At 47.6% G+C, this 12,472-nt stretch overlaps 1 protein-coding gene across 1 annotated transcript in view; it reads left to right on the top strand.

The window, feature by feature from the left end:
- Positions 1 to 12,472, top strand: part of GRIK4 (glutamate ionotropic receptor kainate type subunit 4) — a gene marked incomplete at its 5' end in the record, with an annotated part of 314,312 nt that overhangs the window by 162,756 nt on the left and 139,084 nt on the right. Inside the window, 2 exons of the mRNA XM_081241422.1 lie at positions 6,123 to 6,301; positions 10,614 to 10,667. Of these exons, the coding sequence (XP_081097548.1) occupies positions 6,123 to 6,301; positions 10,614 to 10,667 (233 nt within the window). The remainder of the gene's footprint in view (positions 1 to 6,122; positions 6,302 to 10,613; positions 10,668 to 12,472) is intronic.

The raw sequence follows: 12,472 nt of genomic DNA, 5'->3' as shown, positions 1-12,472 counted from the left end.
TCTATCGTAACACATGCATATATGCATAAGCATATGCTATCAAATGTTTCATATGGTTTATAACCAAGGGCTGTAGTCTGTGAATTGGATAATAAATCCTGTGTGAGTTGGGAGAAGAGAGAAGTGGGTGGGGGCTGGAGATCGGAGAGAGGGTTTGGGGGAGGAGATGGGGTGAAGGACCGTTGGGGTGTGAGTGAGTGGGGGAGGGGGGATGGATGGAAGCCAGATTGGGGAGGCGCCTTCTGGGTGACAGACACCGTTCTGCTGACTTGCCATCCCCTGACTCCCCCTGTAAGGTAGTCATGACCCTTATCTCACAGATGAGGACATGGAGGGGCAGAGAGAATGGCTCACACTAGCTAACCTACGGGCAGTGCAGGAGCCGGGCTTCACGGCCCACCTGGCGCTCTTTCTGTTACTTCAGGTGCATTGCAGCCTGGGAAAGGGGGTGACTGGGTAGGAGATCCTGGGGGCGGTTGCGGACTTCCCAGGGACTCGCTGCCGTCCTCCCCTGCCCTCCCCTGGGCCTTCCCTGCCTCCCTGCAAACAGTGTTGGATGAGAAGGGGAAGGGATGCTGCTTCCTTGTTTAAAAGGCAGCAGAGCACCCCAAGGGGGAGCGGGGTGTGGGGCACGTGGGCATCAATTAGAACAGGGTCCTCAGTTTCCCCGACACGTTCCGGCTCTTTTACCCGGGAGCTCAGTGCACCTGCCAACTTTAAAGGGATGAAGGGTCCCTGGGCTGCCTTTGCCAGGCTGCTCCGTTCTGTGTGTAATTGTACTGTCACTCTGCAGGCTTTTGTCTTCTCCCACTGAATTTCATTGCCCATCTGAAGGATCGCAGGGGATTTGGCCTCTCTCCCAGTCAGGCTCCAAAGATTCTCCCTGCTGCATTCCAGGCCCTACGGGGGTTCACACCCACCATTCCTCCGTTACTCGTACCTCCAGCTGCTCCCTTAGAGCATGCCCTGGCAGACCTTTCCTTGAGCCAAGGAGATGGCCAAGACCTCAGCAGCTCCAGCTCTGTGGCCTCCCCGACCTCCTTGTCCTTTGGATCGGGTGCTCAGACCTTTGTCCAAGTGGGATTTTGCTTTTCCCATCATCTCTGAGAAGATGTGAATATTCTCTCCATTTTACAGATAGGACACCATGGAGCTGCCCCAAAGGCAACCAGATTTTTTTTTTTTTTACCAGTTAAGTTTAATTTTATTTTTTTTCTGCTTTATAACAAATTTAATCAGTTATACATATACATATGTTCCCATATCCCCTCCCTTTTGTGTCTCCCTCCCACCCTCCCCATCCCACCCCTCCAGGCAGTCACAAAGCACCGAGCTGATCTCCCTGTGCTATGCGGCTGCTTCCCACTAGCTATCTACCTTACATTTGGTAGTGTATATATGTCCATGCCACTCTTTCGCTTTGTCACAGCTTACCCTTCCCCCTCCCCATATCTTCAAGTCCATTCTCTAGTAGGTCTGTGTCTTAATTCCTGTCTTACTCCTAGGTTCTTCATGACATTTTTTTTCTGAAATTCCATATATATGTGTCAGCATACAGTATTTGTCTTTCTCTTTCTGACTTACTTCACTCTGTATGACACACTCTAGGTCCATCCACCTCATTACAAATAGCTCAATTTCGTTTCTTCTTATGGCTGAGTAATATTCCATTGTATATATGTGCCACATCTTCTTTATCCATTCATCCAATGATGGACACTTAGGTTGTTTCCATCTCCGGGCTATTGTAAATAGGGCTGCTATGAACATTTTGGTACATGACTCTTTTTGAATTATGGTTTTCTCAGGATATATGCCCAGTAGTGGGATTGCTGGGTCATATGGTAGTTCTATTTGTAGTTTTTTAAGGAACCTCCATACCGTTCTCCATAGTGGCTGTACCAATTCACATTCCCACCAGCAGTGTAAGAGTGTTCCCTTTTTTCCGCACCCTCTCCAGCATTTATCGTTTCTAGATTTTTTGATGATGGCCATTCTGACTGGTGTGAGATGATATCTCATTGTAGTTTTGATTTGCATTTCTCTAATGATTAAAGATGTTGAGCATTCTTTCATGTGTTTGTTGGCAGTCTGTATATCTTCTGTGGAGAAATGTCTGTTTAGGTCTTCTGCCCATTTTTGGATTGGGTTGTTTGTTTTTTTGTTATTGAGCTGCATGAGCTGCTTGTAAATTTTGGAGATTAATCCTTTGTCAGTTGCTTCATTTGCAAATATTTTCTCCCATTCTGAGGGTTGTCTTTTGGTCTTATTCATGGTTTCCTTTGCTGTGCAAAAGCTTTTAAGTTTCATTAGGTCCCATGTTTTTATTTTTGTCTTTATTTCCATTTCTCTAGGAGGTGAGTCAAAAAGGATCTTGCTGTGATTTATGTCATAGAGTGTTCTGCCTATGTTTTCCTCTAAGAGTTTGATAGCGTCTGGCCTTACATTTAGGTCTTTAATCCATTTTGAGCTTATTTTTGTGTATGGTGTTAGGGAGTGATCTAATCTCATACTTTTACATGTCCCTGTCCAGTTTTCCCAGCACCGCTTATTGAAGAGACTGTCCTTTCTCCACTGTACATTCCTGCCTCCTTTATCAAAGATAAGGTGACCATATGTGCGTGGGTTTATCTCTGGGCTTTCTATCCTGTTCCATTGATCTATCTTTCTGTTTTTGTGCCAGTACCATACTGTCTTGATTACTGTAGCTTTGTAGTATAGTCTGAAGTCAGGGAGCCTGATTCCTCCAGCTCCATTTTTCGTTCTCAAGATTGCTTTGGCTATTCGGGGTCTTTTGTGTTTCCATACAAATTGTGAAATCTTTTGTTCTAGTTCTGTGAAAAATGCCAGTGGTAGTTTGATAGGGATTGCATTGAATCTATAGATTGCTTTGGGTAGTAGAGTCATTTTCACAATGTTGATTCTTCCAATCCAAGAACATGGTACATCTCTCCATCTATTTGTATCATCTTTAATTTCTTTCATCAGTGTCTTATAATTTTCTGCATACAGGTCTTTTGTCTCCTTAGGTAGGTTTATTCCTAGATATTTTATTCTTTTCGTAGGCAACCAGATTTTCAGGCCACCAAACAAAATAGGGATATCATTTAGGTTGTTTTTTTTTTTAATTTTTATTGGAGTATAGTTGATTTACAATGTTGTGTTAGTTTCAGGTGTATAGCAAAGTGAATCAGTTATACATATATCCACTCTTTTTTAGATTATTTTCCTGTATAGGCCATTACAGAGTATTGAGTAGAGTTCCCTGAGCTATACAGCAGGTCCTTATTAGTTGTCTATTTTATATATGGTAGTGGGGATATGATTTGATCTTTGCTATAGACTTAGCTACAGGTTCCTGGCCTCTAAGCTCCTGAGGGCAGGGTCTGTACCTGACCCATCTTCTCTGCTGGTGTCCTATTGGCCGGGTGCCGGGCCCTTAGGACAGTGAGTGCTGGATGAACAGACGGGTACCTTCCTCCCTCTTCCTTCTGCCTCACTGAGTCACCATTCCTGACCTTTGGGCTCTTGTGGGGATGAATAGACACAAAAGAAGTAACACTGATTCTACGCATGCCAGTTCCAAGTGTGCTTTCACATAGGGTCTCAGTGAGTTCTCACCTGTTATGCCCGTTTTACAGATGAAGAATGGAGCCTTGAAAAGGTTAGATGGTTCTCAAGGTCAAACAGCCAGCGAGGGTTGACCCTGAGCTTGAATCCAGATCTTCTGCATCTGGGTTGGCAGGAAGTGCCCTGGCAGCATCAGCGCCACTCTGGATGGAAGCCGGTGGTGAGGGGCTGGGAGGGGCACCGATAGCAGCAGGGGGTCTGTACAAGCCTCTATCGAGGCCTGTTTGGGAAGGAAGGAAAGGCCAACCCGATGCTGGGCTTGCACGGCCTGGGTTTCTGAAGCCTCTTTGTGAATAGCAGGCCCTCTGGGGGCTCCCTGCTCCCTGACGCAGCCTCCAGCTCCAGGGACCACCTTCTCAGGACCCGGGGGACGGGAGCTAGGGGTTGACCCCACCTTCCGGAGCTCCAGTCTCCATCATGCCAGGCCCGTGGGCTCTACCCTGCGCCCTTTTCCTTGTTAACACAGCACACCAAGGCTTCCCCGCCAAAGCCCAAAGACGCACGTCTCCAGGCCTACCTGGATTCTGTGCCTGATGCTTCCTGCTGCATTTTATACTAAGAGGCAGTCTGTCTCAGGGGAAGAGGGTTGGATGGAGACGAGAAAATGGGGATTGTGGTCCCAGCTGTGTTCCTGGGCACATCCTGTCGTCTCTCTACCAAACGAGGGAGGTGCTACGAATGCTCTTCAGATGCCCCCCATCTTACCTTTTGGTTCTCAAGGGTCAGGAGGGAGCGTGACCTGAACAGGGAGGGTCATATTCATGACCTCTCTGCATTTAATATTCCTTTAACCAGTACAGACACCAGAGCACTGGGATCTTTGGTTAGAAAGCAACCCTTCCCGGGCCATCCTCCGTGTGTGCAGACTGTGTCTGGGAGAGTTATTCCTCTCCTGCCTGCTGTTCGCCTCTGTGCTGTGGGATTTGAATATAGGATCCTTGGGAGGACTTAAATGAGATGAGCCATTAAAATGTTTAGCCCATTACCTGGAACACAATAAGAATTCAATAAATGTGACTCTTATCATTGATTGGCTTTTGAGAGCAAATGCCCATAGGTCTCTTTCCACTGGAACTGAGACTGCTGTGTTCTCAGGAGGCCTCCCACCCAACCACACACCCTCCTCCTGGCCTGCCTTTTCAGAGACAAAGCAGGATGAAGACCTTTGTGTCTGGGTGACATCCTTCTGGAATCTCTCCTCCCGTATGCTAGAAGGCAAATAGCGAGGGAGGGGGAGAGTCTTTAGCGCACAATCCCAGTTTTCTGTTTTGTTCTGGTCCCACGTGGTTGCCCGCTGGAATGCAATTCAAGGCCTGGTCTTTCATAATCAAAATAATACCTTGTCTCAGTGCAGCCATGGTGCTCTGAGGAGTTCAAAGGGTTTTGCTAGACCTGTTTTCTGGGCCTTGTGACCTTGAGGGAATTGCTCCCCAACCTCCACCACGGAAATAAAGGCTGGATGTAACATTTATGAGGGTTCACCATGTGCGAGGTTCTGGCCTAAGCACCTGGAGTGTTACTTCATTTAATCTTCTCCACGGCCCTGAACTCTGGCTGCTGATATTACAGGCACACCTCGTTTTGCTGCGCTTCGCGGTTACTGCTTTTTTACACATTGAAGGTCTGTGGTAACCCTGCCTCAGGCAAGTCTATCGGTGCCATTTTTCCAACAACATTTGCTCACTACGTGTCTCTATGTCACATTTTGATAATTCTCACCCTATTTCAAACTTTTTCGTTATCATTGTATTTGTGATGTGATTGGTGATCTTTGATGTTACTCTTGCAAAAAGATTACGACCCACTGAGGGCTCAGATGATGGTTAGCCTTCTTAAGCAATAAAATATTTTTAAGTTAAGGTATGTACCTTGCTTTTTTTAGACATAATGTTATTGCACATTTAACAGACTACAGTATAGTGTAAGCATCACTTTTATATGCACCGGGAAACCAAAAAATTCTTGTGACTTGCTTTATGGCGGTGCCGTGGAACCAAACGCGCAATATCTCCGAGGTCTGCCTGTATTCTCATTTCTCAGATGAGCAATTGAGGTCAAGAGACCCAGCCACATGAGGTCACCCAGTGAGCAAGTGGCCAAGTTAGGGAAAGAAACCCAGCCCTGGTGGGTCTCTGAACACAGGTCTTGGCTGCTGGGCAGCGCTGCCCCCAGGGCCGTGAGAAGGAATGGGGATTCTCTTGTCCGACTCAAGGGAGCCTCATTCTCTGCTTTAAAAGAGCGTTCCCCAGGGAGTCGGGGGTTGGGGGGGAGGCCCTGGGCGCTGAGCAGGGTTCTTTTCATTTGAGATGGCGTGACAGGACGCCCCAGAGGTTAAGAGATTTGCTCAGGTTAGGATGTGGCTGCTTAACCAACAGGGGGCAGCCCCGCGACCCTGACTCCGGCCCGAGTCTTCGCTTGTCCTGCTTTGGCTCCCGTGTCTCCCGAGGCAGCGCCGTGGACCCTCAGGGGCTTTGTCCTCTCTTCCCCTGCAGGCCTTTTAAACCTCGAGAAGCTGCTCCGGCAATTCCTGATCTCCAAGGACACCCTCTCGGTCCGGATGCTGGATGACACTAGGGACCCCACCCCACTCCTCAAGGAGATCCGGGACGACAAGACAGCCACCATCATCATCCATGCCAACGCCTCCATGTCCCACACCATCCTCCTGAAGGTGGGCGCTGGGCCGGGCGGGTGCTGGTGGGCGCCGAGCATCCTCCCCCTCCCCCTCCCCTCCCCTCCCCTCCCCCTCCCCCTCCCCTCCCCTCCCCCTCCCCCTCCCCCTCCTTCTGAGCTGGCACTCTGCTCCCTTCCTGCCTGGGGCTTCCTCCTGGGCCGAGGCTGAAGGAGCCCGGGGCTGGACTTCTGACCCTGACAAACCTCTGTGTGCTTCAGTTTCAATGGACGGCTCCTGGGAGCTAAAAGGAGAAAGCAGGGTGATGGCAATGTCATAGAAACATGGAACTCATGGTGCAACAGGGCAGCCACCAGCTGAAACACTGGCCGAGCCTAGACCTGCCAGGGGCTCTGTGGTCCAGGGCTTCCTAGGAGGGGCTAGGGTGGTGGCGTGGGCCACTTGGGGACTTGAGACAGAGGCTATTTGCCAAAAAGAGTAGAAGCAGCTCCATATTTTGACAACCAGGGCAGTCACATCCTTGAATACCGGGCCTGTGTGTCATCCTTACACGTGTACGATAGTTCACCAAGTGCCGTCATGTAATTTCTCAGTGTGATCCTCTCCATGACCACGTGAGGTGGGCGTGATATCTTCCCTCGGCAGATGAAGAAACTGAGACTCTGCGAGATGAGCAGCTTTGTCCAAGGCCCGGCCCTGTGGGGAGCAGAACAAAGCTGGCATTGGTTCTCTTGACAGCAAATCAGCCCATTTCTTCTACCTGCCGGGACACAGAGGGGCAGGGTGCTAGCCCCTGAATCAACATATACACATGGAAATGGAGAGAGAGAGAGAGAAGTCAATGCCTGGGGGGTCCACTCTGGACAAACAGCTGCAAAGCTGCAAACTGCTGGGCATCCTTGGAATCACTGGCTCCACTTCCTGGGCTGGTGGCTAGGCTAGGCAAGCAGCCCCAGAAAGAGTAAACCCTGCTTCCAGGCTCCGCCATGGCTCTGGCAACTCCCCCAGCCTCTCCAGGCACATTGGCCTCTTCTAATGCCATTTTAATTGCACATTTAAGCGCAACCTGCCGTCTTCCAGTGGGGAAATGAGGTTCCTCATTAACCTCTGCCGAGCCACGAGGAGGCCGGCAGACACGCGATGATTCTCTCTTCCTCTCCTTCCCTCGCTGTCTCCTAACCTCCCCACCCCAGCTAGTTTTGTCTCAGAATTAATAAGAGATTAGAATGAGTTCTCTGAGTACTGCGGGCTGTCCCTTCTGCCTGTTGCTATAGTAATTTTCCACAGCTCCAAACCCACGTCTGTCTGTGTGGGTATACCCAACTCACACACTCAGACACAGAATTTTTCTCTTTCTCTTTCTTCTCTTATGTCCGGAGCTATGATCGAGGAAGTCATCAAAGACAGAAAAGCTCCTCTAAGTTTCAGGGCACAAGAGATAAAGGCTGAGGAGTCCTCAGGAAGGTGGGGAGTAGGGAGTGAGATAGATTTCCCTCAGTCCCCTTGCCAGGGACGGGTCGGAACCCACGGTAGCTGGTTCCTACCTGGACGGGCCCCCGGTGGAAGTCTTTTAGGCTCAGCCCTTGCCCAGGAATATTCCATCGCTCCCAGCATATGCAGTTGCCCCCCCCTCTTTAATATGTGTATTTCATTGTTGAAATTTAGGAAAGTACAGAAAAGCACACAGAAAAAAATAAGCATCATTCACAATTCCATCCCCAGAAAGAGCCACTATTAAATTTTGATGTCTAGCCTTTCTGCCTTTACAGACACATTTTTTTCCTTTTCCAAAATTATTACCACACGGCACACACTTTTTGGAAAACTGTTTTTTTTTTTTTACTTAATAATATGCCAAGTATTTTTCTCATGTCATTGCATATTTTTCTACAAATATTTTAATGGCTGCATCATTTCCTATCACATGGATGTACCATAATTTATTTAACCATCTTTTATTGTTGGAGATACAGGTTGTTTTCAATCTTTGCTATAATAAATAATGCTGGGATGCACATCTTTGTACATAAGTCTTTATGCAAATTCATGAATATTTTCTGAGCATAAATTTCTAGGAGTGGGATTACTGAGTTAAAGGCATGCATGCTTTTCAGGATTTTGATATGATTTGCCAGATTGCCTTTTAGAAAGGCTGTAAGGATTTACACTCCCACCAACAGCATATAGGTGTCTTATAGCACCCTTGCCAATACTGGGTATTTTCATTAAAAACGCCTTTACTTTTTTTTAAGGCTGTGCATTTGAAGGAAATTCCCTTGTAATGATCATTATTAGCAAATGGTTCTTCTGGGTGCACGCTTTCCTGAGGCCACCTGTCAGACTCAGCCCTTGTGACCTTGGAACCAAATCCATCAGTGACCAGCGAGGTTTCGGGAAACCTTGTTCCCATTTGAATTCCTAGCAGCCCCAGCAGGCCGGCCCTGCATCCGTCCTGGACTCAGTCCGCATGTTTCCCTGGAGCTCCAGACTCCTCTTTCACGGGGCTACCGCCCGGCCTTGAGGGACCTCTGGGAGGATGAACTCGGTGTGGGAAGCAGCGTGATCAGAGAACGTACAGAGCTTCTGGGAGTCTCGGTGTGCGCTCCTGAGCCTGGCCCCAGAGCTAGGTAGCACTGCGCTGCCTCTTAATTTCAGGAAGATTTCCAGAGTAATCCCCTACTTTATTGAGCGGCTGTTCTGGCAACGAACTCCATGTTTACCCAGAATTCAGGTCTTAAAAACCAAGGATCTCTTGTCTCTTATTTTTAGGACAGCAGATTTCACAAAGTGGGTTTTAACCATCTGACGGTGCCCTCTCCCAGCCCCCTGCCCCCAGCCCATCCCTATAACCCCGAGGGCTCTCGCTGGCCTAGGCAGTGGTGAGAGGCAAGGGCATTATTATACGGACAGCGGTGGGGGAGGGAAGGGATGGAGGTGAGCATCGTGCCCCACCATTTTCTTGGAAGTGGAGGAGGCAATGTAGCTTTGCTAGAAGAAGGAAGAGCCTCCCGTCAGGGCCCTTGGGCTCTATCAGGACCCCCCCATGTAATCTCGCCCCAGGCATTTGTTTCCCATTGGAATGGCAGTGATATAATTACCCTGGCCTCTCCTTCAAGGAGCCTGTGAAGGTTCCTGTGAGAATGCTCACAAAGTTATTGGCGTTCCTTGGGGGATCAACACGATGTAAGGGGAAAATTTAATCATCCCTGGCCTTGTTTTTTCCCCCCATGCACCTCAGTAGTCATGACAAAAACAGTTTCCCAGGGGCCCAGGGCTGTGGGCTACATGATGCAGATCTAACCGACGGTCAGGAGGGACGAGGGCCCTGGGGACAGCTGGTCTCATTATTTCCGTGATCTCCTTGTCAGCGTCTATAGCACCTGTCACACTCCAAGCCAGGCACGCCGACAGGGAAGGTTGCTTAGGGGTATTTATGATGGCTACAAAGATCAGACAAAAAGAGGCCCTTCTGAAGTCACAGCTCTCAACCGTGGGCTGAGACTTGCTGATGCGCTGTGACCAAGGGCATGTCCCAGGCAACTTGTTCCTCACTGCAAATAAAGGACCAAAGTTTGCAGGTGATTCACTTGTTTCCAACATTACTGCAGATTCAATACACTTATGAGACTCACTCACTCTCATCCCACTAGGGGTGGAGTTAATTCCGGAACTGCCTACAACCCACAGACTCTCTCCTATCTATGCCTCGGCCCCTAAGAGAAGTGTGTCAGTAGTTCCATCAATATCATAGCCCTCCAAGGGGAGTATTAGGCTGCCTGGCTTTAATTTCACCTTTTCCATTTATGAGATGTGTGATCTTCTGGACAAGTTGCACAGCCTTTGGTGCTTCAGTTTCGTCAGCTGTCAGTGGGGGTGGTGAAGGAGTAATAGTGCCTACCTCATCAGCTTGACCCAAGTAAAATGCTTTCTAGTGCTTGGTGCAGACTGAGCAGTGAGTGAGTGTTAGCCATTGGTATTGTTAATGGTTGTGGGGATAATTATGATAGTCTGTTTTATTATTTGTTTCATTTCCCATAAAGTCACTTTGGTTTCCAGAATACCCAGTTATATCCATGGGAATGTGTTTTACCTGCGACGATCAGCTACTAGGAGTGTCACTGCAGGGGTGGGGTGTGGGGTGGAGGGGGAGGGACCCTACTCTAGAGGCCAGGGTTTCTGTGCTCCATCCTCCAAGGTCGAGGGCAATGTGAGAAACAATCAAGATGTTCTACGCTGCTGGTGCTGAAGGGTAGTGGGCCAGACCAAGGGCGGACACTTAGAGCCCTCCCAGCTCATGCACTTCCAGGGGGTTTTTATTTTCCTCTCTAATCTCCTTCTCTTCCCTTTGCAGGCAGCGGAACTAGGGATGGTGTCAGCCTATTACACATACATCTTCACTAATCTGGTAAGACGTTTTCACAGCTCACCTCCTTGGCATAGAGAGTATCATTAATTAGGGTCAGTGGGGTGTGACGGAATGAAGCCCGGGAGATGGGAAGTAGGGAAAATGGAACAGGAGCAGAAGCCAGCCAGAGAGGCAGGGCATCTGAGAGACATGGAAACCCAGGAGCCACTGGGATTCTCATCCCAACAGTTCTTAGCCTGGAGAGAATGGAAATTTGGGGAATCTAATGCCTCCATTCAGATGCCACCAGCAACATAGCACTGAGCCCTCTGATGGATGCTCTCCTCTATAGGTCCAGTTACTGGCCTGCAGTCCAGTCTCTACAGTGCCAGACCCTTATGCTGGCTGGCTCAGAAGTAGGAAAGCTAGAGCACAAAAAGTATGCATGTCCTATGTACAAAGGTGTTATAACTGGATACACCTCCAGAGGCCATTTTTGCCAAATCCCCTTGTTTTGCAGCTGAGAAGACAGTTCTGTAGAAATTTTATTGAGTCAGGTTGGAGCACTATTTTTGTCATGTACCAACTGTGTACCCTTCAACAAGCACTGAGCCTTGGTTTCCTTATCTGTAAAATGGGCATAAGGACAGCTACGTTATGGAGTTGCCATCATTTTGAAATGATGTAATTTAATCTGCGTGTAAGTATTTTGAAATTGTAAAACATTAAGAGATGTGAAAGGTTGTTGTGAAGTACAGACACACTCAGTTAGAGAGTAGAAAGAACCTCAGAGAACAGGCTTAAAAAAATTATAACTTCTTGTTTTGAGATTATTATAGATTCACAGGAAGCTGCAAAGATAATACAGAGAGGTACCATGTACCTTTAACCCATTTTTCTCTAATGGTTACATCTTACATTATTACAGTAAATATCAAAACCAGGATATCAAAATATCAAAGCTATTAAGACATGTGTAGATGTGTGTAACTCCTACTGCAATCAGGATACAAAACTATTTCATTACCACAAAGATCTCCCTCAAGCTACCATTTTATAGTCACACCCACTTCCCTTTTCCCACCATCTCTAACCTCTAGCAACTGCTAACCTGTTCTCTATTTCTAAATTTTCTAATTTTATATAAATGGAATCATGAGTAAATGACCTTTGAGGTTAACTTTTTTTCACTCAGAGTACTGCCCTCAAGATCCATCAAAGGTGTTGCATAAATCAATAGTTTGCCCTTTATTATTGCCGAGTCATATTTCTTGGTGTGGATGTACCAGTTTCCTTAACTATCCACCTATGGAGAGACACAGTTTCCAGTTTTTGGCTATTACAGATAGAGCTGTTATAAACAGTCATTCAGAGAAGAGGTTTAATTATTTTATGCCCTTATTTATTGTATAAATGCACGAGATATCCAGATCATTTAAGTAGCCCCTTCATCCAGACGTGCTTTGATGAAACAGGAGCCAGGCCAGGCATTCGGGATTAAAATGGGAATAAGAAACCAAGCCGGCCCAGGAAAAACCTATTGCAAGGTACCTGTCCTATTGCATAGTGGCAAATTCTATGAGACATGTACACAAAATGCTTTAGACCCTAGAGCAGGGGTCACTTGCTCTACCTGGAGCAGGCAGGAAGTGCTTCACAGAAGACGGCGCCTTTAAGCTACACCCTGAAAGACAGGTAGGCTTTTTCCTAGACAAACAAAGAAGGGAAGAACATTCTGGGATGAGGAACAGCATATTCACATACCTGGAGATTTGAGGGACGTCAAACATATGGACTGCTCCAGGAATGGGCGTGCCAGTTAATTATTATTCATTTGTCTATTTGTAGCCATTCATGAAAGTAAC

Source organism: Mesoplodon bidens (genome assembly GCF_964165515.1).
Source record: "Mesoplodon bidens genome assembly, chromosome: 7".
NCBI classification, from domain to species: Eukaryota; Metazoa; Chordata; class Mammalia; order Artiodactyla; family Ziphiidae; genus Mesoplodon; species Mesoplodon bidens.
This window is presented reverse-complemented; position numbering and strand designations above follow the sequence as displayed.